Source organism: Chlamydotis macqueenii, chromosome 5, assembly GCF_036417535.1.
Source record: "Chlamydotis macqueenii isolate bChlMac1 chromosome 5, bChlMac1.mat, whole genome shotgun sequence".
Lineage (NCBI taxonomy): Eukaryota > Metazoa > Chordata > Aves > Otidiformes > Otididae > Chlamydotis > Chlamydotis macqueenii.
The window spans coordinates 50,437,009-50,464,009 of NC_141560.1; the positions used below are offsets into that span (position 1 = coordinate 50,437,009).

At 48.4% G+C, this 27,001-nt stretch overlaps 1 protein-coding gene across 1 annotated transcript; it reads left to right on the plus strand.

Moving 5' to 3' along the window:
• Positions 1-15,446: 15,446 nt before the first annotated feature.
• CDKN1C (cyclin dependent kinase inhibitor 1C) lies at positions 15,447-17,102 on the plus strand. Its single transcript, XM_086749273.1, has 3 exons — positions 15,447-16,034; positions 16,125-16,251; positions 16,382-17,102. Exons 1-2 carry the CDS (start codon positions 15,560-15,562, stop codon positions 16,244-16,246), a joined length of 597 nt encoding a protein of 198 aa, XP_086605399.1. The 5' UTR covers positions 15,447-15,559; the 3' UTR covers positions 16,247-16,251; positions 16,382-17,102.
• Positions 17,103-27,001: the final 9,899 nt, after the last annotated feature.

Below are 27,001 nucleotides of genomic sequence, written 5' to 3' on the forward strand. Positions count from 1 at the left end.
GCATCTCTCAGGCCTCAAATCCTCCGTGAATGCAAGCCAGCAGCTCTCTTCAAGTACACCAAAAAAAAACAGTAGGATGAACCAGTTTGTGCTCCAGCACAGATCACTCACAAATGCCTTGGGGACGTGCACCCACACCTATGGCAGGCACGAGAGCTGTCTGGAAATGCCAGGGAGGGGATTGCTGCCTCTTGGGTCCAGCAAAGCTTTCATTTCTCCTTGCAAAGAGAAAATGCATTTCTATGGGGTGTGTGCTGCGAGGTTCCAGGAGGACTTGACCTCGGGGGACATCAGGTGAGACATGAATAGTTATAAGCATACCTTCCCCACCTTGCAACAGCATCGTGAGGCCACTGCACCAAAACCAGTGAGGCATGCAGATATTCGGGCAAAGAAAGGCATAGAAAACATTTAGAGAGACACGGCCTTCAGGGAGCTATCATCCTGGGGATGTTTCTTAAGCTTTGTAACGCGAGAGAGGAAAGGGAAGAAATATTCTGAAGTGATTCCCCAGTAGTGGGAATGCTGGATTGCTGTAACAAGGGAAACCGCTCAGCATCAGCCATGGTTGGTAGGAGCCATCAGATCCACAGGATCTGGCCCGATCCCTCTCCTCCCCCAAACCCAACACTGAGGGAACTGGTCTCATTTGTAGTCTGGTGAAAGATTTATACAGTTAAGCAAATAAGAGCATAGACGGCCCGGTATTGCCAAAATTATGTCCCATGTTTGTTGACTGATTTATTCCTTTGTCTAATTGTGTTCACAAAAAAAGCAGCTCTCTAATGAATGGAAAAAGACTCCACATGGCCAGCAAAAAAAAAAAAAAAAAAAAAGCCATGTTTAGTTTACAAAATAGCACAGTCTTCAGGGATTTTCATAAAAACTACGGAGACAGTCCAAATCGACAATGAAATCAGATTCCCAGTGGCTGCTGAACTCTTTTGGCTCTTTCTATGTGTATTAAGTTGCAAAAAGCAATTATTTATAATTTGTTTTTATAAAAACGCTGGTGCACTTATTCTGCCTGGCAAATTATTTTGCGAAATGGGAAACGCTATTGTTCATTCTTTTGGTAAAGTCTTTGTTACTTAGCATATTAAACTGCAAATCATGTTTTATCTGAAATATGGCTGGTTATTATTAACTTTTTAATGGTAAAGCCCTGAAGCTCCAGCTAATATCGAGGCCTTGTTTAGTGCCTTGCAAACAAAAAGAGGTTGAGACTCAGACAATGGAACGAATTAGATTCTCCTTGTCTTGCAGATGGGACCCTAACAGACAGAGGGGTTTAATGACTTGCCTGAAATCACAGAGGAAGTCTGTGGAAAAGACTGGAGTCAGACTCCATCATCCTTTGGACTCCAGACCCATTGTTTAACCACAGGGCAGTTACTCCTCTCTAATATTCTGGAAAAATTAAACCAAAAGAGAACATTTCTTATGCTGGAATTTGACAACAAAATATGCAGATGGGGCAGAGACTGTGTCAATTGCAAAAGAGTTTTGGAAAAATCCTGACGCCTGAATTCAAGAGACGTACATCAAGAATAACATGACCAAATAGGAAGAAAAAGTTCAGTTCTTTCTACCCATCCAGTCTCATTGGCTCCAGCAGGACCTCACTAGGGCAGGAGCCTCCCGTGCCTGCTCACACCAAGTGGCACTTTGCTTAGGATATATTTCACCCTAGCCAGAGGACTCACCTCCGGAGTTATCTCCCAGGTGCTGCCGTGGCTGTGGCCCACCTCTGCCCCAAAATCTCTCCTGAGCAAACAGAAATCCCTCATGCTTCAACAAGCAGCTGCCAAGCAGTGCAGAAGGGCTGCTGGACTGCCCAGAGAGCAGCTGCAACCCTTCTCCTTCGAGTGAAGGCATCAAAAGCCAGCAAATGCCACCAGCCTCTAGTGCTCTGCTATACTAGGACTCGATGAATCAGCCAGAAAAAAATTACTCTTCCCATAGCAAAAGCCCAGGTCTGCTGCGTGAGCTCTCTCCTGGGCAAGGGATGATCACCCACAGACTTGCCATTCTTCTTCCCGATGCTCAAGCCACACTTGTTTTAAGCAAGTGTGACAGGGCCATCTATGTAGAAAACTGTGATTAAGGAGTGGTTATACCATTGGCTGCTGAGCAGGGTCCAGGTAAAACCGCACAGACTAATAAGTGATGGTGACGGCCCAGAAGTGATGGATGCTTCTGCCGCCTCTGTGGTTACGTCTTCAGCTTACTGGCATGTTGGCGTGACCGACCTTCAGACAACTCGCTGCTGGATAATGGATGAAGCCCTGGGCTCCAAGATACACACAGCGCATTGGAAATCCAAGGTTTATAGCCAAAGAATATGCTAGATGTGACAAAAACAGATCCACGCACACACAAATAAAGCCTCATACTTAGCCTGCACTATGCAATATTTCATTCAGCTGGTATCATACAGCCACCTCCTGGAATCGCAGCAATGTCTGGAATGCAAAAGCTGTTTATCATTTAAATAACATTTAAGCCATTATAATTTATATGAGAATTGTAACTGATTGGGTCTGTATGGAGGTTCTTGTTGTGGTTTGCTGTAGGAATGCTGCAGATTTCCTCTGCACACATTACATTCTGCACACAATGGGAGCCCCAGACATTTTCAGCTAGTCTCAAGCATCCTGCATTTACCAAAACATTTTCCTGTGTCAGAATCAAACAATTGCCTGATTTATAGCTCTTGAGCATTTGGGAGACCACCAGCAACACAATGTAACAAGAATCTCTCTGTCGGTTAGCCTTCTGACGAAGCTATACAAGCACAAACAAACAAAGGATGTGTATTCAGTGTTTCTGCTAATGTATGTTTCTGCATGAAGCAATTAGAGAAGGGCAAAGCATGTGTCTGTAAAACCTTGCACATCCTGGACACAGCTTCCCCACGCAGAGGAGGGTCTGTGTTACATCCTCGGACAAATCCTTACCTGCTGAGGGCCAGGGGAGACATGTCCCCTCCCAACCCTGCTCCATGTGGCTGGCTGGTTTCTCCATCTGGACTCAGGACCTGCATGGAGCAAACATGGGATGTGGAGGAAAGGGGACAGGTACCCCTGTGCCCAGCTGGCTCCATTCACTACATGAGTCGGGGACAACCCTACGTTGCAGATGTTCAGTGCCTATGGATGAAAGAGGTGGGATGAAGGTATCCATAGTCATGTAGGCTGGATTTGTCAGCTTCTCAGAAGTGGTGAAATGTGCAAACACGGCTAGACACCCCTTGACGTATCTGGGCTCGAAATGCCTTCCAAAGCCTCACACAAGGTGCTTATTTTGATCCATCTAAGCAAACACCTAATTTCAGCTGAAGGCTTGAATGGGATTTGTAAAGTCAGAGCAAACTCCAGAGTTGCAAGTTGGAGCAGAGCACGCACTCCTACCTGTCATCCAACTCACCTGGGAAAAACAAAGTTTTTAAAGCTCTAGAAGACACCAGCCCTTGGAGGTATTCACTCTGCCAGCCATGTCTGCATCCCCTGCATCGTCAATTAAGGCTGTAGCTAGATCTGCTTGGGGAGAACGATTACAATCTTGATTTTAGTTAGGAATACAAGAGGGATGACAGTCCCAAGACTGCTGGGTTTTTGTTCAAACCACTAGAAGGCTCTGGAGGCCCTTGCCTGTCCTCCTGGCCTTCCCAACTGCCTTCCACTTGAATTTACCTGAGACAAAAAGAAATTAAACCTCCTTTGCTGAAGGTGGAATTTCCTTGTGGGCTTCTTAGTGCTGAGGTTGTAGAGAGGACCTACTAATGGCTTTTGGGTGGGATATCAGGAATCTTCACAGCCATTTGAGGAAAGTGTTAAAGGTAATTCAGTTAAACCAACGTTGAACACTGAATACAACTCCAGCATGGACAGATAGAGAAGAGGTGGAAAAGTTTAGAAGACACATCCCTACGGTCAATCTATCATATGAGTAAGTCCTGCTTCAAATACATCTGAAACTTTGTTGTTAAGAGGCCAGCACCTGCATGGTACCATTAACTTCTCTTCTTTCCAGTTCAATCTCTATAGGCATGGCATTTCTGCAGAGCAAAGAAGGAGGATGCATTCTTAACATGTTGCAGGTACATCTGCCACACAAAAAAAAACCAAACCCAAACCTGCTAAATTGTGTCTTTAAAGCACTCTCTCAAAAGCTCATTTCTTACAATAATTCTTCAGAATTATTTTGGAACAACACCAGGCACTATGAATGAAATCTGTCTCTCTGTAAAGAATCAGACCATACTTTGCACATTGTTAGGATCCAACCCTGGCATCAGGAGCAATTTAAAGTGGGACATGAGTGGCACACAGAAGTTTTCCTAAGACAAAATCCCTAAGAGCTATTTATTTCTTAAAAATATTTTAAAATATTTTTAAAGCTTGTCCACAAGATCATAGAATCATTGTTTGGTTTGGAAGGGACCTTTAAAGGTCATCTAGTCCAATTCCCTGGCCACAAGCAGGGACACCTTCCACTAGACCAGGTCGCTCAAAGCCCCATCCAACCTGGCCTTGAACACTTCCAAGGATGGGGCATCCGCCACCTCTCTGGGCAACCTGTTCAGGTGTTTCACCACCCTCTTTGTAAAAAAATTTTTCCTAATATCCAATCTAAATCTACCTCCCTCTATTTTAAAACCATTACCCCTCATCCTATCACAAAAGGCCCTGCTAAAGAGTTTCTCCTCATGTTTCTTATAGGCTCCCTTTAGGTACTGGAAGGCCGCTATAAGGCCTTCCAGAGCCTTCTCTTCTCCAAGCTGAACGACCCCAACTCTCAGCCTGTCCTCATAGGAGAGGTGCTCCAGCCCTCTGATTATCTTTGTAGCCCTCCTCTAGACTCACTCCAACAGGTCCGCGTCCTTCTTGAGTTGAGGGCTCCAGAAATGATCGCAGGCTGAAAACCCCCCTGACTCTTTGTCATTGAGAAAAGGTATTAGCACTTGCCATGGACTTACCATCACAGAAAGAGAGACCCAGACGCTTCCGCAAGGAGTGGCACAAAGCATTTATGCCCTGGAAGAGCACAGAGAGGGAATTAGTGCTCCCAAACTTGCCAAAAGACAAGAATGCGCCAGCCCAAACCAGAGCTGGCTGCTGTTCACAGGAGGGCAGGATGATGGCTGTGACCAGCATGCGCTAAACATTTTCTGTCACAATATTTGGTTTTGAGGCTTTTTGCTTTGATATTGCTGCCTAATTCTAGGCCATTCCTAAGGCCAAATGCAAGGCTGGCATACAACAGCAACGCCTGCGCGGTCTTGGGCTAGACTTGTCACTGTCAGTACCATTTGGCATTCATTAATTTTTTCACACTCTGGAGAGGGTGGAAATAACTCAAGAAGAGCTCACTTGGAGCGTTGCTCCCTGGTTCACATGTTCCATTTCTGGAACACACAACTCCCTACATCAAAGTCTCCGTGCACTAAAATCAGCATCCATCATCTGGCTTTTCCAGAAATCAATCCAAACTGATTGAGAGGCAGTCTTGACAAAGCAGTGATTGAGGATTTTGCAAATAATTAGGATATTTGAAAAAAAGAAAGAGAGAAAGTACCACTAGAAAAAGGGGTCTATTCCAGCTCATTTTCATAATCCTACCAACCAGCAATGGGATTATTTCTGCCATACTGGCCCAGGGAGAGTGCTAGAAAGAAATTCCCCTAGCTTCCTACCTTGGTGGGTCCTGGAGACTCCTGCTAAAACTGACACCAACCTACTTAGCAGCTCTGCCCAGGCTCTCTCCTCATTACCTTCAAGACAAAACAATAAAGATTTATTGTTTTTATTTATTGCCCAGCAGAGCCAAGGGATTGGTGGCTTATATTCCTTCTGAGCCTCAGCAATTAAATAATTTGCCAAATTCATCCAGCTCTGCATAGGTGAAGAGACAACCATCTCAAATCCCGCTGGTGCATAAAAAAAGAGAGGCTCTAGATTAAATTTACAGGCTGACAGTTAAAAAAAAAAAAAGCCCTTCTTCCATCTGCAAAATAAGTGCATTTGATCTAGAAAAAAATAGGACTCCATAAACAGCACCTCCAGATATACTTTTTTCCTTCCAGAGCAAGCTCACTATCACTTGGCCACTGTCAGCTTAAAGGATTTCACCTGGTTTATGTTTCCCTTTTAATACCAACGATGACCAGCTGACTCATTTTTACTTTGAGGAGAGCTATGAGATCTGGATTATTGGGTTTTAGGCTGAAACTCTGACCCCAATTCACTTGGAGTTTTGCCTCTGATTTCCATGCTGCCAGAATTTAATCTTCAGGTCTTTCATCCAGCTCCTCTTCTGCTTTTACTGTTAGGAAAACATTTGTTTCAGACTCGTTTGGTCATGACTATGTTTGAGAATGTGGCTCATGGTCCACACTGGAAGAATTTGTACCATGTCATTTTGAAATGCCTTCATGAGTGACCACATGCTTGCTGGGGGACAGTGAGATACCTGCTCTCCCACACAACATCAAGGTGTGTCTTTAATTGCACCTTTATGAAAGTAAAATTTAACTGAGAGTAGGTACAAGTGCATCTCTTCACGTCTGATCCTCCTGTCTTCACTCAGTCCTAAACTCACCCTACTTGAAACTGAGGGTTGGGCATCGGAAGCTCACTGCCCTACAAACTTGTTTTAGCAATAGCTCCTGCAAGAAGTGGCAGAGCAGCTGGTGAGGGTAACTTTTAAGGCTACAGAATGACCTGACAATTCTTCAACCTGGTCATAGCAGCTTTCTCCTGGCCTCCACCATTTACCAAAGGATATTAGAATGGCATGTAATCAGAGCATTTAGCAGCATTTCTGACCACAGCCCACGGTAACATCCTTTCAGCTTCTGTCCAAAACTCGAGAACTGGCTCCTTAAGAAATAGCTATGTTGGGAGATGTAACGCAAACCATTAAAAAACCTTTAAAGCAGTGTTACCTGTGGTCTTCCACCTGCCCCCTGCTCTGTCAGGGGATATGGCACTTGGTTTCTCTTTGGATCTGCAGGATGCTGAATGCTAGCCGGATTTGTGCTGACTGCTGTTGTGGATGACCCGTACAAATGATTAAATGCTGCCCTGTATATAACATAGGCGGAGCTCCCAGCAATGAGTCACAGCACTAATTGTTCTGCATGACATAAACATGTTTATAGTGTGCTGCTGGATCCAGGTACAATTAACTCCCTGCTCTGTAGGAATACATACTGTATTGTGGGCAAGGCAGCCTTATTACAGTTAAACTGCTGTAAAACGAGAGGGATGGACTCCCCCAAGGGAGCTCACGGAACCGCTCCCTTTGCAGGTTCACCACTGACTGGATTATGTTTGGTCCACATTCAAATTTGCAAAATTGCAGCAAAATTAATGCTGTGAATCTAGCAGGGAGATTATAAAACAACTGCTTTTCAAGATTAACAGCAAATAAAATTTTAGTGCTGTGTCTTCAGAAAGTTACTACACTAAAAGAAAATCTAAAGCTGTAGGCGAGAAAATAAATTAATTAAAGAATAAAAACAAGAAGCCTGGGGGTGGGGAGAGGGGAGAAATTATCTCATCATGCTGCGTCATCGCATGATATCTCAACACCCCATCGCAGAGAAAGGAAGGAGCAAGCCTCGAGGGAGAGGCAAATAAGAAGAGAGATTCTAACTTCAGGAGTGAGAGAAGGAACAGCCAGATCCCACAGCACCGTACTACTTTGCCAGTTGTTCCTAGGAAGGGAACTAGCCACAGAAAGATGTAGAGGAGACAAAGCTTCTGGGGTCCCCAGGGCATGCCAGCCCTGCACGAAACCAGGTATGTGTCTCGAGGTCTACATCCTCTACAACTGCATCTCCTTCTCTTGCACTTCCAGGGTTTGAGATGCCACTGAGCTAAGCCAGTGTCCACCATGTTTTAAAAGTTGTTCTTCACCAGCAGACTGGTGAAGTTCTCGGTGGCTGGAAAAGGGGAAACAAAACACTCACTTTTAAAAAGGGCAAAAAGAAAGACTTGGGGAACTACAGGCTAGTCAGTCTCACCTCTGCGCCTGGCAAGATCATGGAGCAGATTCTCCTGGAAACTACGCTAAGGTACCTGGAAAACAGAGAGGCAGTTGCTGACAGTCAACATGGCTTCACTAAGGGTAAATTGTGCCTGACAAATGTGGTGGCCTTCTATGACTGGGTTACAGCATTGATGGACAAGGGAAGAGCAACTGACATCATCTACCTGGACTTGTGCAAAGCATTTGACAATGTCTTGCATAACATTCTTGTGTCTAAATTGAAGAGACATGGATTGATGGATGGACAACTTGGTGGGTAAGGAATTGGCTGGATGGCCAATGGTTGTGGTCAATGGTTCAATGTCTGAGTGCAGACCAGCGATGAGTGGTGTCCCTAAGGGGTCCATATTGGGACCAGTATTATTTAACATCTTTGTTGGTGACATGGACAATGGGATCAAGGGCACCCTCATCAAGTTTGCAGATGACACCAAGCTGTGTGGTGTGGTTGACATGCTGGAAGGAAGGGATGCCACCCAGAGGGACCTTGACAGGCTGGAGAGGTGGGCCTGTGCAAACCTCATGAAATTCAACCAGGCCAAGTGCAAGGTTCTGCACATGGGCTGGGGCAATCCCAGGCACAAATAAATGCTGGGTGATGAGTGGATTGAGAGCAGCCCTACAAAGAAGGACTTGGGGCTACTGCTGGATGAAAATTTGAGTATGAGACAGCAATGTGCGCTTGCAGCCCAGAAAGCCAACCAAATCCTGGGCTGCATCAAAAGAAGTGTGGCCAGCAGGTCGAGGGAGGTGATTCTGCCCCTTTACTGCACTTTGGTGGGACCTCTCCTGGAGTACTGCGTCCAGCTCTGGAGCCCCCAACATAAGAAGGACATGGACCTGTTAGACTGGGTCCAGAGGAGGCTAAGAAGATGATCAGAGGGCTGGAGCACCTCTCCTATGAGGACAGGCTGAGAAAATTGGGGCTGTTCAGCCTGGAGAAGAGAAGGCTCTGAGGAGACCTTATAGCCTGAACGGGGCCTACAGGAAAATTAGGGAAGGAGTCATTATCAGGGAGTCTAGTGATAGGATGAGGGGTAACGGTTTTAAACTGTAAGTGGATAGATTTAGATGAGATATAAGGAAGAAATTCTTTACTATGAGGGTGGTGAGGCACTGGCACAGGTTGCCCAGAGAAGCTGTGGATGCCCCATGCCTGGAAGCGTTTCAAGGTCAGGTTGGACAGGACTCTGAGCAACCTGGTCTGATTGGAGGTGTCCCTGCCCATGGCAGAGGGTTGGAACTAGGTGATCTTTAAGGCCCCTTCCAACCCAAACCATTCTACCATTCTGTGATGGCCAAGCTACACCTGAACCCTAATTTTCACAGAATAAAGTGAATGTATTCTTCTATCCATAAATCTTGCCAAATAATCATATGGACTCAGACCAACTTGTAAAATCTAGAGGGCAGTGAACATAGCTACAACCTATTTTGTTACTCTAGAAGCACTGTGCACGCCACAAAGATTTTAAGTCCGCATGTTTCAACACCCTACTCTCACTTAAGCTGTCAGGGGCCGTCTGCAGGCGTGGAGAGCGGTGTCCCCCGGCAAACCTTGCCCTGAGCTCCCCGGGCGAGCTGCAAGAAAGCGGGAGCCTGAAAGCCCCGGCTCCAAGGCAGCTGTGGCCGGGAGCCGGCCCGCGGGAGGGCAGGCCAGAGCTCTCCAGCCAGGCAACCGGGTGCAAGTGCATAGGGGAAGCGGGGAGAGAGAGGGTCGGGCTGGGAACCCGGCCCTGCCGCGGGGCGGGGGCGAGAGCCCGCCTCTCCCGGGCCTGGCCGACATTAGAGGGCACCATTGCCCCGCGCATGGGGCACCGCCCGCCCGGGGTAAGCGGGGGCCGTGCCGTGCCTCTCCGTTACTTGGCGGGCAGGCCGAGCCTCGGCTGGCCCCCAGCTCCCCTGCCCGTCCCCCGGCAGGCCTGGCGGCCGGCTCTCCCCACCCCACTGCGCCGAGCCCTGGAGCAGAAACGGGCAGAATGGAGAGGGAGGGAGGGCCGGGCCGGAGCACAAAGGTGTATCGCCCGGGTCAGCCCAGGGCTTGGGCTGGCACGGGAGCGGGCGGGAACCGGTGGGCAGTGGCGGGGAGGAGGACACGACTGAGACAACTGAGGCTTGGGTTCATTCTTCCCCCTGGAAACTATTTAAGGTCTTTTTCATCAGGATTCTTTAGACACCCTCCACTTCTTGCAAGCCTGTTGCTTTCATAGTCAGATTTCAATCACCTTCTGGTATTTTGTTTGGTTTTTTTTTTCCCCCTAGGTGTGCACTACGAGCCCTGTGAAGATACTCCTGACGCTCTTACCGCTGCTCCTGGGCTTGTTTTTGGACCAGGCACCACCCCTCTGCAGCAGTCCTGGCCATGAACAGTCTCCTTCAGGACTCGTGTGAGATGATTAGTGTTAAAAAAAAGTGTTTACTTAAGAAACATGAAACCAAAAATAAAACCTGTGTAATGGCCTCTTCACCACCACCCCTCTACAGAAAGTAGAAATAACCTACAAAAAGCTGCTCCAAAAATAATAATAACATGGATCAAGATGAAAGGCAAAGGGAATGTCAAAACAAGCAAAACGCAAAACTCTCGTTTAATACAAAGAGTAGCAACAGACAGTACCTACAAGCGTAGAGCATGACTTTCACAAAAATGATACCCACAGAAAAGCAGGGAGTATAAATACATGGAGTATTTAACTGCTGCTCAATTACAGCTACACAGCCTGCTTACCAAGTGAGCAGCACGGTGCTGGTAAGGCTCGCCACATCGCGGTTCACAGAGAGCATCCTACAAACCAGTCAGGCTTCCAATCAGTCATGAAGGGCCAGATGGTGAGTGGACTTCATCTAGTAAAACAACACGATGGACAGAGAAAAAGAAGATTGTGAAGAGAGAATGCGATGGCCCCCAGTGCACTGGCAGGTCCATCAATAGATTAGGCTAAATTCACTGCTACCTTTGTGCTACCGTAACGATGTGCAGCAGCTGGACAGCTTGGTTGTTCTTTTAACAACCAAGAATGGAAAGAATTACAAAAAAAACCCAAAATATTAAAGGAAATTAAATGAAATAAAGCATTTTTCTGAGATGTTAGCTTTTGCGCATTTTTGAGAAAAGCAGTTCAAATCGAATTAAAACTACCAGAATTTTTTCAGGGTTCTGTTCAGACTATCTTTCCCCATTTTAACCTTTGAACCAGCATGGTTTTGCCTAGCTATCATATCTAATAATTTTACTTTTTATGACTGTGCCAAGAAATGGAAAATTCTGAACGTACACCAGCTTTAATAATTCAAAGAGTCATTTTGCTGGTGAAAAAGCCTCGGTTAGAAGTTTAGGCAGTTTGCACTAACTTGAACTTTAATTGCAATTGGTTTATTTAAGCAGGATTCCAAAGTACCATACAAAATTGCCACTGGTATAAATGCAAAACTGCAAATTGCCTGTGATCACATGCACAGTAAAACAGAAGTGCATGGGAGATAAAGTGACGATGTTTATTGCTCTGTATCTCTCCTGAAGCAATTATGGAATATAGCATGTTCTGAAATGAAGCAATCGCACGTGGATCGCACAGCATTTGAAGAATCCCAAGTTAACCATTGCTATGCATATACAATAACACTGTATTAAAGAAACTGGGAGGGAGCAAAGCACAAACCTTTGAGTCTCAAGGGCCTGGCAATGGGTTTGCTTGTCTGGCATCAGGCTGAGGACAATTCCTGCCGATGTTCACCCTGAGACTCTCCAGAAGACAGAGGAGTGCTCCTCAGTGGCACCATCTCACAGGGACCGTTCACCTCCATATACAAACGTCTCACCCTGCCCTCTGCGCTGCAGAAGTTAACCTGGAGCTCTGCAACAACAGTCCCACCAGAACGACAGTGCCGAGCTGCTCTTTTGTTACCTTCACAACTTATCAAATTTCCTCGCTTACTCCTTGCTCAGTTTACAGTGCAAGGACCTTTCTTCCCCTGTCTGCCAAGCCATCAGACTCAGCCCTGGTTCTGATGGTCAACCTGGACTCTTTCCAAACAGGAGTAGTCAGATTGCAATAAACCTCCTGCAGTCGCAACCCCTTTGCAATGATACTCAAGCCATAAAGGAGTTTGCTTTCCCTCCCCTCACCCTTTCGAAACAGAGGCCAGCAGGAATACATGCTAGTTAAAGTCATTGTTTTTTCTGACATAAGCAGATATGACTTGGATATTTTGAGCAAAAATGTTTCATTCTTATGGGGCATTGTTCTAACCATAGCGGTAATTACTCCGCTCAGTGTTCTGGAGCAGGAATTTCTAAAGAAGCTAATGGGCCTGGTGGTGGGAGCTCTTGGGTAAGATTTTGTGGCTTTTGTCAGGCAAACTGCTGGTTTAGAGGATCATAACATACCCCTCTGGCCCTAGAGTTCACAAATTCACTAAATTAAAAACATCTCTCCACACAGGCAGTATTTCCTCCTCAGATGGGCTGGATGCTCTCAGTCTCCACGCAGGAGAGAAGCAGAGATGCTGCTAGAACTGGTGACTGTGAGCAGAAAGCCCGCAGCATTACCACCACCAGCTTAAAACACAAGTGTATAATGGAACGAAAAAAAAAAAAAAAAAAGTCAAAGAGATGGGGACCATTTGCAGTGAGGAAGATGAGCCAAAAAAAAAAAGAGGCGGTAACTTCAAACTCAAGCCACTTTACCTCCCAGGTGTGCTGGAAGGTGAAGTGGCCTCAAACACAAGGTAGGTCCTGAAAATACTTCCCTGTTCAAACCGTAGTTCCTAGCATCCCTCAAGCACTGCGTAAATATTGGCTAACCTCTGAAAACGGTTTGGAAGGACCACGATGTGGATTTTGCAGAGGGCACGCCCACATCTTGCAAATAGCAGGGAAGTTTGCTCGCTCGGCTTGCGTCGCAGGAATGTATAAAACCGAGGAGGCAGAAAACAGGAAAGGCAGCCGCTGGCCTCCCCCGGCGCTGGGGGAGGACGGCAGCAGGTTTGTGAGGACTCCTCACAAAGAGCCCCTGTCTGTGGGGACCCAGCCATTGCCATTTGGCTCACCGCTCGAATAGAAAGCACTTTCTTAGCAGGTTTCTCAGGGAACTCAAGGCATTTTCTCCGCATAGCTAATTTATTTCTAAAACCACCCCATCCTACATCCCGAGAGGTGCGTCTGATGGGCGCTGAGAGATGTCTCAGCTAAACACTGCCATGTTCAATGTGTTTCCCAATGTCCCAGATTGTCCCAGGACCCACCCCTGCTCTCCTGGACGAACCCTTGCTAACTGATGCTCACCTGCTGCTTTTGAAGATTATGTGCTTTCAGTGACATGGAACCAGCAGAGCCTGCTCATGACCTGCCCACTGAATGACATCCTTTGGGCCAGCAGACCTCTGCACAGTCACCCTTGAGGCCATTTTGGGAAGGAAAGGCCAGTGTGGTAGTACTTACCTAATATTGCCACGTGGGTAGATTGTTGTCCAGCTCACATGGGAAACCAAGAGTATCTGTTGAGAACACCACATCTAAATGGGCATCTTTAAAAAAAAAAAAAGCCTTCACGTATCCTAAAATACCTATGCTACCGCTGTTTGTGAAATGAGAGTGGTCTGTTTGTACCATTGTTCGCAGTGTCTTCTGCCAAGACTCTTCTGCCCAGGAAGCAAGTGGGGCTCTGCACCCTGAAGACATTTGCTGTGTCTTCTTCTCTTGACTGTGAAACTACAGACCTTTCCTACTGAGCTGCCCACCTGCCCCCATGGAGGTCAGAAAATTGTTTCAGAAGACCAAACCTGCCACAGCATCTCGTTGCTCATCAGCCTGAGCATGGAAAGATCCTTTCCGTGCAGTGCACCAGGCTGCAACCTCCTCTCTGCACCAGCTGCAGCCAACCCAGGGTCCGTGGGTCCAAAACTGTGGGCACTGCTGGTCTCTCCTGGCGTAGCTGGTCTTTGGGAGCACCATTGGAGGTGCAGTGCCCGGGAGCCCACAGGAGCTGTCCCAGCTGCCCCAGGCTCCTCACCAGCATGGCATGGGCGGGAATGAGTGCCCTTAGCGGTCATAGACTTGGTCTGACTGTGGAAATAGCCCAGAGGAAGATGAATTATTTTGGCCCAGCTGGCGGAAAGGAAGGGCTCTCCATGGGTGTAAAGACTACTGACCCTATTCTTGAAGCTGACACCTGCCTGTGGTCACCATTGCCCTATGGGGCCTAAAGCTGCAACCTCTCCAGCCATGCAGTAAGCTGGCACCTGGTTTTATTCCCCAGAGGGAATCAAACCATCTAAATTGTCTTTGCTCAAGGGTTTGAGTTTCCCAAAGGCAAGAGCTGTAGGTACCCAGGGAGCCATGGTGTCCCCAAATGTGTAAAGAGCAATAAAGGTCCATCTTTCCCCTTGGTTTTTTTTTTCAGAAGAAAAGCTCCCTGTGGCAACAAGCCTCCGAGGCACGCATCAAAACTGCGATGATGTGCTGGGCCCAATTTTAGCACCGTGTCAGTAATGCTCCCCCTCCCTTTCCTTTCCTACTCGCCCCCCCATCCCAAAACAACAAAAGGCAACGATTGCAGTGACCTGCAGAAAATGTAAAGCACAAGCCAGCTGATCCCTGGCAACACAATAGTGAGATTAGTTCATCTGCAGCGAACAAACACGTATTATGTGGGTTTTAAAGTTAGGAGAGGAAAATGCTGTGGTTTTCATGTATTTCTATTCAGTAAGGCTGCAACTTATTACTTCCATGCAGCTGAGGAGCCTTGTTTTTATAAATAGCCTTCAGCTTGTTTTGAAATCTGCAAGCATCTCGCTTTGTTTTGCAGCAGTGTTAATAAAAAAAAAAAAAAAAAAAAAAAAAAAACCGAGCTAGAAACGATCCTGTTTTCTTCCACAGGCATCATCTCCCCCGCCCCAAACGGATGCTGAAAGATCTCCCGGTGACATCCCCCGGGAAAAATAATAATGATAGTAAAAAAAAAAAAAAATTAATATTAATCCACACACACACACACACTCTGAAAAGGCAACCCCGAGGGCTGCCGGGGACGAGGCGGCGGCGGAGCGGCGGCTGCCGGTAGACAAAGGCAGCGGTGCCGGCGGCGGGCGGGGACCGCGGCGGCCGCCCCCCCCTCCCCCCACGGGGCCGGGCCAGCGCCGGGGCCGCCCCCCCGGGCCGCGGCGGGGCCGGGCCGAGCCAATGCGGCCGTCGGCGGCGCGGCGCTGCCGGCCGCAGCCAATGGAGGGCGCGGGCAGGAGGGCTGCCGCCGGGGAACGGGGGGGCTACGGGGGGGCCCCCGCCAATCGCGGCGGGCCGATGGCCGGGAAATACTATTATGCTAATAGTTGTTTTGCTCGCACTCGCGGGGAGCGGGGTTTAAAAGCCCAGGCGGCCGCGGGTAGGGGCTCAGAGGCGGGAGATAGGGCCGGCCGGAACACTGAGGGGAGGGTAGACGAGAAGCGACGGTGGAGGGGGGGGCCACCGCACCCCGTCCCATCGCACCCCACCCCGCGTCCGGCGATGTCCAACGTGCACCTCTCCGGCGCCGCCGCCGCCCTGGAGCGCCTCTCCGCCCGGCGAGCCCTGGCCGGGCACGGCCGCAGCCCCGTCTGCAGGAGCCTCTTCGGGCCGGTGGACCACGAGGAGCTGGGCCGGGAGCTGCGGAGCCGCCTGCGGGAGATGGGGGAGGACGACCAGCGCCGCTGGGACTACAACTTCCACACCGACACCCCGCTGCCGGGGCCCGGCCGCCTGCGCTGGGAGGAGGTGGAGGGCGGCGCCGTCCCCGCGTTTTACCGGGAGACGCTGCAGGTGGGGCGGTGTCGCGTCCCCCTCCGCCGGGCGCCCCCCGCCCCGCCACCACCGCCGTCAACCCCCGGCGCCGCTACCGCCGCCGGCAAGGGGCCCGGGGGCCGCCTGAGCCGGGAGAACCGCGCCGCGCCCCGCCGCCGCGACATGCGGCCCCGCCGGAGGGGCCCGCCGGCCCGCATCACAGGTGCGTGGGGGTTGCTGGGGGGCGCGGGGGGCGGCGGGCGTCCCGCCGCAGCGGCTGACGGACCCCCTCCTCTCTCCGTCCCCCATCCAGATTTCTTCGCGAGGAGGAAACGACCGGCGGAGCCCAAGGCGGCGGCGGAGCGCCCCGCCGGCTGCCCGCCGCCCCCCGCCGCCGTGCCGGCTGAGGAGACCCCCCGCAAGCGGCTGCGGTGAGCGAGGTGAGGCGCGACCCGGCAGCGGGCGGCGGGGACCGGGCGCTCCATCTATTTCCACCGCACCCCCACCACTTTTCTTTTTTTTTTTTCCTAATTATTTTCGGTTTTTTTCCTCCTTTTTGTTCCTCCCCAGACTTTTGCACTACGGCACCCACGGGAGAGGCGGGCCGCCCACGGAGGCGCGGCGTCCCGGAGGGCGCGGGGGATCGGAGCGGGCGGCGCGGCGAACCGGGATCCCCCCCTTCTCGCGCTCACCCGCACTGGGACCGGGACCGGGAGCCAGAGCGGAGCCGGAGCCGGAGCGCCTGCCCGCCGGCCGCGGCCGCGCACGGAGCAGTGTTAACGTACAACTGTGCAATGTATGACGTTTTGTATAGAAATGTAATAATGCCTAATGTGAGTACACTGGCCAGAAGTGTAAAGCTTTAAAAGTCATTTATATGAAATGTTTAATCTCTGCTGAGCTCTCAGTGCAAAAAAAAAAAAAAAAAGGGAGAAAGGAAAAAAACCTGAAAAAAGCAAGTGTATATTTGTACAGAACTTTTTTTTAAGAGTTATACTAACTTATATTTTCTATTTATGTCAGAAATGTGGATAACTTTGACATCCAATAGTCTTTTTTTTTCTCTTTTGGTTAAGCCAAAGGGCACTATATTTGCTTTTGTTATTTACAAAATGTAAATTTATTTTTATAGTGGGAAACTTTTTTTTTTTCGCATTCACAAGATGTAGCTATGAATCAAAATATTTTTTAGACTTGACTTGAAGACAAATCTGTTTCGATGGTTCCTGAGCCGGTCTGTACCACTGCCGTTGCAAATAATGCCACAACTTCGATTGTAATAAATAAAAAACCAGGAAACTCTTGTAAGGCTGCTTGGTGTGTGCTGTGCCTACGCCCTCGAGTGGGGGGGACCTCGCGTGGGGGTGGTGGGGGCTCGGGCAGTGGAGCCAGGCCCGGCTCTGCGCCTTTGTTTGGGGGAGGGGGGTGCGGGGTCTCCTCCCTCGCCGCGGGGCACCAGGCGCCCCCACCCAAGCACGACCCCGACGCGGGGACGGCGCTTCCACCTCCACGCCCCGCGGCGCAGTTTGCGTGTAAATGGAGAGGGGAAAGGAGGTTTTCGCCTTAAAAAGCTGCGTTTCTGAGTCCTGCTGGAGTTCACCGGGTGCGACAGGAGCACACACCCTTCATCGTGCCTTCACTTCGGCCTTTCAACACATTTTATGACGTTTTATTTATTTTTAACCGTTTACCTCTTTTTTTTTTTTTTCTTGCCCAAGCTGTATCTGCCCCCCTTCAAGGCCCTGGCTGTGCTGGGGCTGCTGCCTCTCTCCCTTAAGGACAGTTTGGGGGCAGGGGCGGGTGGCTGATGCCCATAGCAGACCACAGCCCCACAGTGGCCTGGGCAGGCTCTGCACTGGGGGGATCCCCCCTGCCCTGGGGTCTGGGGGTGCAAAGCCCCCTCAGCTGTAGGCCCCCTGACTAGGTGCTGGAAGCTGTGGCTGCTGCAGGGAAACACACACTGCTGCCTTTTGCCCAAGCCCAGCAATGATTTACAGGGCAAACGTGCAGCGGTGCTGGGAAACCAGCAATTCCAGCTGGCTGTAAAAGAGGAGGAAGAAGAACAACAACGAACAGACAAAATAAACCCCCAAAAAAACCCAAAATAGGCAGCATTTTTACATTAATGTTTTGGTGGCAGTGCTGTGGCAAAAATGTGCCCCCAGGCAGTTCGTGGGGGGCACCCCATCCCCTTGGCCTGTGAGCAGGTTCAAGCTGCAGGATTCGCACACAGCCTGATGGGATCAGGCCACGCAGCTTGCTCGTGTCCCAAACCCTGCGCTGCTCAGGGTGGGGAGGAGACAGACCAGGTCTGGTCCCAGCTGCAGGTGGCACAAGGGTTGGGGTGCTGGAGAGCACAAATGGGGAGCGGGAACGGAGGTCCTAGAGACACAGGCACCAGCTGGACAGATTTGTCCCTTTCAGACTCCAACTCCCCACCCTGTCACCTCTGTGCAGCACTGCACCCCCAGGCTGGACCCAGTGGGGTAGGGGAGAACAAGGGCATGGCTCCCTGGTCCTACAAGCTCTGCAAGGATGCTCTGTCACGGAGGGAGGAGGGAGCTGAGAGAATAAGGCTCAGGGTGAATGATGCTCAGGGTTTATCCTCATCATCTTCCCCCAGCCCCTGCAGCACTCCGCTCTGCCCCCCGTCACGGCCGCCAAATGCTCCTTGGCTGTAAAAGTAACATTGATTACCTCCAGCTCCGTGATCGCTTAATCAGAACGGGATTATTTTACGCGCCCACATCAGTGGCTGCTGACTCAATACGATTTTCCCCCCCTTTGAAAAGAAAAATAGCTTTTCCCTTTCCTTATGAAAGCCAACAATACCCGGAGTGAGGCAGCTGGATCCTCCAGGATTTATGGGCTTTTCTCTTGCTTTCATGAAAGCAGGTGCCTTTGGGACCTCCATTGTCCCAGCCCCCAACTAATAATAGGACTTTCTGCAATGAAAGATCCCTGCTCCAAGCTTCCAAATACCTCGTCCGGACGAGCTGCCGCCTGCCCCGAGGTGTGCCCAGCTCAGCCCAGGAGGAAAGCTCTCACCCCGGGGAGAGTTTAGGCACGGGGCTCTTTCTTAAAGCCGATAAATCCAGCTCTTGGGTGTCGCCCGAGAGGAGCCGGCTGCGGGGAGGGCCGCATCCCACAGCCCCCCTGGGCTCTGCTCTCCTTGAGGGTTTGGGGGTGCGGGAAGGTGTGCGGCCACCCCCGCGCCCTGCCCCACCCAGCCCGGCCGGCCCTCCGCGCCCTGGCACAAAGCACACTGCCCCTATTCTTTCGGCCTTTGTAGCCATATGGCAAATCCATGTAGACACAGCCAACATCCATTTATTCAGGCACATAATGTCCCGCAACAGGGAACAATTGGAACTTTGTTTGCTTCTATTATTGATGCGAATGGGCAACAGAGAGAGAGAGAGAGAGAGAGAGAGAGAGAGAAATCATTTAACTATAAGAGATATCCAGCTAATTATGAACCATATGTGCCTATAGTTTCAAAGCAATCCAATGAAGTTCATTTTAAATCTAGACTACTTTATTAGTACGGAAGACAGATGTCTCAACAGTACATGCATCAGAGGAAACCATGTAAAGAAGTTCTTGAAATATTTAACTAGGACTCATTCATTGTCAGAGGGGCTTTAAAGTGCCCTTTATCGGGAGAATGCATAGGCAGAAGCGAAGGGAGGCTGCTGGTTGTTACAGCTAACCCATCTACCCCTTAGCGGTAAATCCCAAATTCCACTTTGGGTTTGCGGACAGGAATATTTTTGGAAGGGATTCAAAATATCAGGGGTCTTGGAGGACCGAGCTTGCCACTCGTTACAGCTACAAAAAGTCAAGTCATTATTTGATCCGCCTTAATCCCAAACTGAAGCCAGCTACGCAACTAGAGGAATAATCTACCCTAAATCACCACTGCTCCCTCTCTGGAGGAGCAGAGCCGTGTGTTTGGGGGATGGCTACTGCAGTTCCTCCCCTGCCCTAAGACAGATCTGGATAGGAACGGTAATGTTGCCGGACCTGCAGAAATTTGTCTCGTGTGAGCATCACTCGATGCGAATCCTGCAGTGGGTACCTAAAGGGAAGGGCACAGCAGGAAGACTGGAAGGGAAAGCTCAGCAGGAGAAAGCCTTTCAGATTTTTTTTTTTTTTCTTCAGGAAATGCAATTATCAGCAAATAATCTTGGCAAAAAGGTTAGTGCTATCTTTATGAGCATGGCAACATCTACCAGTAATTAAGCCACTTCAGTTAGATGAATGCAACATATGGTTGACACCAGGAATCATTCTCTTTCCCAGCCGCAACTTTTATTTCCAGGCCAAAATTTGTTCTATTATAGCTTAGAATAAACAAAAAGCTGCTTTCCACTTCTTGAGCAAATATTTGGTGCTAATGAGTGGGAGCTGTAGGTAACAGGATGGGGAAAAAAAACATCATTTAAAAAAAATAGTTTCCTACATTTGGGTATGATAATAAAATAAATTCATTAAACACTCCATTCACTTGCAACAAATTGCTATCGCATGAATTGACCATGTTTAAGCAGAGAAATAGTTATGAAGACAGAGCATGTGTATGTACAAACATACACACATATATACGCATGAAATAACTAAGCAGGGAGTATAAAACATTTAATCACAGAGTTGGATTTTTTTTTTTAGCCATGCTGACACATCTATTGCTACAGAATAAACTCTCAATGGCTTTCCAATGCCTTCCCCTCTCAGAAATGTTCTTCTTGACAAGTGTTTTTGTAACAAAGCAGGCCAAAACACAAACCCAAAGCCTTTTCGTAAGGTGAAAGGATGGGATTATATCTGATTCTGACACAGAGAAAGGAGGAAATCAAGTATCTCCTCTCCCATCACACAGTATCTAGTACTAAAGACCACAAAATCTCTTTTGGTGTCAGTGGTGAAATTCCCAATGAAAATAAGTTAATGTTTTTATTTGTTTGTTTGTTTTGTTTTAAACCAAGGGGCATTTTTAGCCATATATTTCCAAGAAACTTTTGTTGGGACAGATTTTTTGGGGGGGAAAGGGAGAAAGAAAGATGCTAAACAGATGAGCTGTACAGAATGTAAAAGCCTTAAAGCTGGCCCTGCTATGAGACAAAAAAAAAAAAAAAAAAAAAACCAGCTCAAACTGTTTTAAACAGAACAAAGTAAATTTTGGAGTCACTTTCCCCAACCCACACAGCCAAGCCTCTGCTCCAGGAAAACTGGCAGCCAGCAGTTTTGGTGCAGCCTCACATCTGCATCCATGGCATCATGGGGTCCAACTCTATTGGGTGGGGAAGGGATGCAGGGAGAGGAGGGGATGAGGGTCCAGCACCAACAAACACCTGGGATGGGGATGACGAGGTGGAGTAAGAGCACAGCTGAGGCTGGAATAAGCTGGAAGAGGCTGGGCAGGGGGCACCAAACTGCTGGTGTGTGCAAGGGGAGGAAGAGAAGGGAACAGGCCACAATATTTATATTCTGCATTATATATTTGTTTATTTATATTCTGTGCATTGCTTTGGAGGCTGCCTGGCCCCAACACACCTCTGCTACTAGCAAACACCCATGAGACTCATCCAGTAACATCTCATCCCTCCCCTCAACTCAGCTACAGAGGAGTGCTAAGAATAATCTGCTATTTTTGATCCCTGTGGCACAGGCCAGCGTGGCATCTAAAATACCCTGGCCCTGCTGAGGAGTCACATCAGCCCAGGATTACTCACTCTCCCCTACCAGATTTGCCTTAGCATACACGATGCTCTCTCTTGCACATGCACAAGACTTGTACTGCACGCAGAATGAGGACTGGGAAGGAAGCACTCAAGTTTCGGAGGTGCCTGCCCTGTCTGTACAATTTCAGCCCAGATCCTTTGCTCATGGTGCGTTTTCACAGGCATGTACACCAGTTCTTCCTCCAGGACACACACTGCCCACTTCACGTGGGGCTTTCCCATGCAGAATGAATCTGGGGCATGTGGCAAAGGGGAAATTGCTGGGCAAACTCCCACCAGAGAAGCTGGTAAGGGCCTGCAGGATGCTTTCGTTCTTAATCCAACGCCAACAGTTGGATGCAGATTTTTATTTTTCGGAGGACAGTTGGCTCCTCCTGACCTGTTCCTGCAACAGAGCCTTTGTGCAGTCCTGGGCAAGGAGCTTGAAGTTTTCATGAGCAGCCACTAATTGTGCCCACCTTTGTTGGGTGTTTGATAAGGAGATGCTTGGGTCTGACTTGCCAAGGGACTGAGTGTCCACAGCTGCATCCGGGGTCACCGAGCACCACGCTCTGCACGTGTTTTTGGCCAGACAAAGCCCAGGGCCTGGAAGGATATAGCTACGGGGTATCTTGGGCACTCCGAATTAATGATTAGCGCTCATCTCTTTTTATGTTGGCTCCCCATCGTTAAACAGGGATGATAACACTCACCGTTTATATTTTAATCCATTGATGTTTAGAAAGCGCTCAAATATTACTGTGAGCAGCACCGTGTAAATCCAGTTGGGAAATTAATAATGTCTCTGAGCAGGGTTTGAATAGTGCACAGTTAATAAGACATAGCACCGTCCATTGAACAGCAAGAAAAACAAAATTGAGCAACTGCTCATTAAGCGAGCACCGTTCACTCTGTGCACTCAATGCGATCATTTAATTAAAAGATTTTATCATCATGCACAGACACAAGGGGGCAGAGCCAAGGCCCTGTCTTCCCTCATCCTCGCCTGCTCTGCATCAAATACACCAGAGTATTTCTTGGATGTAACCTAGAACAGGAACCTACAAAACATTCAATTTTTTTTCCCAAGCCCCTACACTAACAGAAATCACTACCTGAGCTCTGACAAGTCTTTTCATCTTGCCACATCTTTTTTCCCCTGCCTGTCACCTGTCGGTCCCACCCTCACCCTGCTGACTCTGCAGGAGAGGGGAGACAGGACGACATTCCGAATTCCTGCAGATGCAGCACCTCGACCCCAGACCATGGTCTCCGCCACCCCTGCCATCACAGCAAGCCTAGGTAATCACTGCTGTGCCTGGCTATGAGGCGGAGGGAAGGAGAAGAGTTTTTCAGAGCTGGAAGATGCTTTGAGCAGGGCTGTTTTCGAGTGATGCTGGGTTAGAGGAACACAAGCAAGCAGCTCCTCCTGCACACCGCTCTCTGCAAGGGCTGGTGGCAATACACATGCAAACCAGCCACCTTAAAAGCAAACAAATGAAACCAAACCCACCCTCTCCCAAGAATACACCAAGACAAAACCATCCCATCTGTTTTTACATGAAAATACTGAGGAAAAGTCCCTGTTTGGGTCACATTAAGCAGCTTGAGACATACTGGGACCTGAGGTCTACAGTAATTTACTCTGGGAAACAATGGGCACAAATGAAGTTGTTTTCATACATCCAAGGGTAATTGGTTCAGCAAAGCCTGCTTTTCCTAGGACTTTAATTCAAGCAGTTTTCAAACGTGGCTCTAGTTAACATAGCTTCAGTTCTGCTGGGGCTGTACAACATCCCATCCGCTGGCTGGTGGTCTCAAAAGATTTGGCTTTTTTTTTTTTTTTTTTTTTTTTTTTTTTTTTTTAGATTTTCCTCTAACCCAGATGAGTAAACAGGACTGGGAATACCAGCACCTGGTTCTCCATTTTCTTCTGCGCATCATTAGGCCAAACCTGTTTCTTTGTTCTGCTAACTGAGGGAGTCCGGATGCGTATCCCTCCAAAGGAGGAAGCCCGTCTTTTGCCCAAAACCAAAACTTTTGGAGCTGCTACGACCAGGCTTTTCTGCTTGGAGAGCTGCTAGAGAGGGTGCAGTCACACTGGAAACCCTCCTTCACACTCCCAGACTCTCACCCCTCCTCTCCACCAGCCGCGATCGCTGTCCTGTGCCTAAGGAGCCCAGGGTGCGCAGCAGGTTACTGGGTGTTACAGGGGTTTGGCAGCACTGGGGAACACGCGTGTTTAATTCGCACTGGGATGGCAAAAGGCACCTCCTTGCCACAAAGTCCACCCCTCTGCCAAATTTCACATTCCCCCTCCAGTGCCCAGGGGCACAAGCGGGGCAGCACAACTCCTGAGCTGGGGTGCTATTCCAAGAAATAGCTGGGCACAGCCTTTCTACAGTGTAAATAAAATAAAAGCCGCAGTTTGCGTTTGCTATCGGGTATGCAGCACAGCTCCAAGCAGGAGCAGCCACCTCTGCAGGGGGATACAGAGAGGATTTGAGGATGATTTCCATAAAAATCACTGTTACCGAACACTCATAAAACACAGTGCCCAAAGACACCTTATCAGGGGGAATTAGCTGCAAATTAAAAGATGTGCTTGTTGGCTTTGTGCCTCTCTGCAGGATTTCAAGGACTTGGTGCAAAAATTTTCTTTAACCATGTTAAATCAAAATTAAAAAAAAATCCTGATTTCATTTGAGAGCTATTAATAAGCAGCGAGAAAATACGGAACTTATATTTGAAGCTTGATCTGTGTTCACTGAACTATTCTGTCAGAGGAAGAACAACAGAGGGGAGAAAAAAAAAAGGAAGAGAATAAAACTTTCCCCATTATCATATTTCCCTGAAATTCGGCTATACAGAACCAAGATAATTACTGGCTGAAGAGAAATATTGCAAAACGTCAGCATAGAAGGTTGTTTTTTTTTTTTTTCCTTGACCCTGCTGACTATAATGGGAGATAAAGAGATTGACCATTTTGGGAGGAGGATGCCTTCATTTCTCGACGTGACTGTAGATTACTTCGGCTTCAGGAGACAAGAATGTCCCTTTAACATCTGACCTGGCCTTTATTTAAGAGCAGCACTTCACGGTTCAGGAAAGACAGACAATTTTCTAATTCCCAGCTCTGCTGGAGGCTGAGGCAGCAACTTCCAGACAGGACACCTGCTAACACTAGAGAAATAGCATTATTATGTCTACAAGTTTACAAATCTGAGGATCAAAAAGCCTTTGCTTCTGCTGCTACTCCACAGGCCAAGGACGACGACTTCTTCAAAACAGAGTTTCACAGAGGTTTTTCTTCCCCCCTCCAAGAAATGGTTTCTTTTCACTTTCAGCAGATCGGTTTCCACGTGAAAAAGTCAATAGTCAAAGAGTTTCCTAAGTTTCATTGGTGTGTAGCAGAAAGGGGATTAGACCTGGGGCCTTTTTACTGGCAAGCCTTTAAGCAAATAAATGTTCTTGAATTCTTAGAGAAACAAACCTAATTTAAACAAAAATCCAGAATATATGGGATTTGCCCCTCCCTGACCCAAATTGAAAAAAAAAAAAGAGAGAGAGAGAGAAATAATTACTAAAGATTTAAGGGGTACTAGGGTTAAATCTTTGTCTACTGTAGTTTTACTTTTATTTTTGCTAGTTATCCCAAAGGGAATGGCTGTTTCCACATTAGACCATATTCACAAGTTATTAAGCCATGATATCCAGTGTAATGTGATGGTTCATTTTTAACAGATCAATTCAATCCAGAGCTATGATTCCCCAGCAGTGAGAGAGGCAAAAAGTGGACTGCACACACCGCTCCCCTCTCCCCAGTTCAGACTCTTACCTGGGAGGCAAAGGCATCGCTTAATTCCTTTGTACCCACAAATCCCAACGCTGAAGCCTGCAGTTTCTCTCTTGGGGCACAATTGATGATGATTTTATTTTTTTAATAGGTGTTTTTCTTAAGCTCCAAAAATCACAATAGATAGATCATTAAAAACCCAGAAGTTTAAAATATATGTGTGTGTGTATAAATATATATATTTTTTTTACTACCTGACAGCCAACTGTTGCTCTAGAGCAGCTCCCCTTGCCTGCAGACACGGATCCAGGTATCTGTGCCAGCAATTTGCCAGCATGTGCAACACCTGGGTCAGGGTCTGCAGGCTGGCTTTAATTAAGCCAGAAAACTGAGGAGAACTCAGGCAGAGTGGTTGGCTAACGTGCTCCAAAGTTGGCAAGAAAACATCAGTATTTTGCTCTAACCAAGCAAACCGTACAGGAAAATTAAAGTGTAGATTTGTGACTGAACAAAAAATGATAATCTGTCTGATAAATTTTGTCTCTCTGCACTGTTAAATAGTTTTAAAGACTTTTTTGACACTAGTATACTTTTCTCACTTCTCCTCCATCTCAGCAACAGGCTTTTAGCATTTTTTTATGGCCTGCGTACCTCTGTGAGCATAGATTGCCACTCTTCCCTCTGCTACTGCCCTGTGAAGGTGTCACGTCTGATTTCCCCAGGAGCCATCCTACAGCTCTGCCTGCGTGTGGCCCCAGGGCCCAGCCTGGGTCCAGCCCAAAAGCTTAGTGCTGCCTAATCCACATCCAGCCCCATCAGCAACTGGGACAGATCTTCGGGTCTTTCCCGCTGCTGAGGGATGTGCTGTGGAGCGCACTTCCAAACCCAGTGCCACCCAAAATGCAGAAGTGCCTTCAAAAATACAGCTAAGGGGAAAGGAATTGAGGGGTTTTCTTGCTGCAGCTGGGGCGCTTCCCCACCTGACCTTTCTTGAATAACTTCCAGCTGAAAATCCAGGAGCCAAACCTGCACCTCCTACCCCAGGAACAAAACCATTTGGTGAAGAAGAGGAGCACAACCTCTTCTCCTCCCACTCAAGTTACAAAGCCTTGAGTGGGAGGCTTTAAATACTCATGAGAAGGGGCAGCCCAAACCCATAGCTCTGCCCCGAGTTACCCCAGAGCTGCTGCAGCCGCTTGCCAACATGTGGTGAGACACATTGCACCCCGATAAAAAGGAGGTGGGAAGGAGTCTGGGTTTCATCCCATGTAATTGCTGCAAGCAATCTTTAAATAGGAGAAACCTCTCACTTTTGCCCTTTTGGCACTTTTTTTCCTCGTTGAGAGCGAGCATTTAAGGGCGACAGCTTTTAAGGCATTTCAAAGGCCACAGAGCCCTTTTGGGGAGAAGCTCATGCTGCTAAAACCAAATGAGACCCTGGAAACCCCCGAGGAGGAGGACACACCTCTCTCAGCATCTCTTCCAGACCTGTTTTGGTGGCTCTTCTCTCTGTGCCACACGTTTGGAGGTGGCTGGGTGGTTTTGCATGCTGTTGGTGCCAGTAGGTGCCCTTCTACCTGCCCCAGTCCCCATCCTCACCCTCGGATACCCAGACCTACGGTGGTACCCATTCTCTTCTTCCCATCAATGCCAGCACTTGCCTTCTCGAAA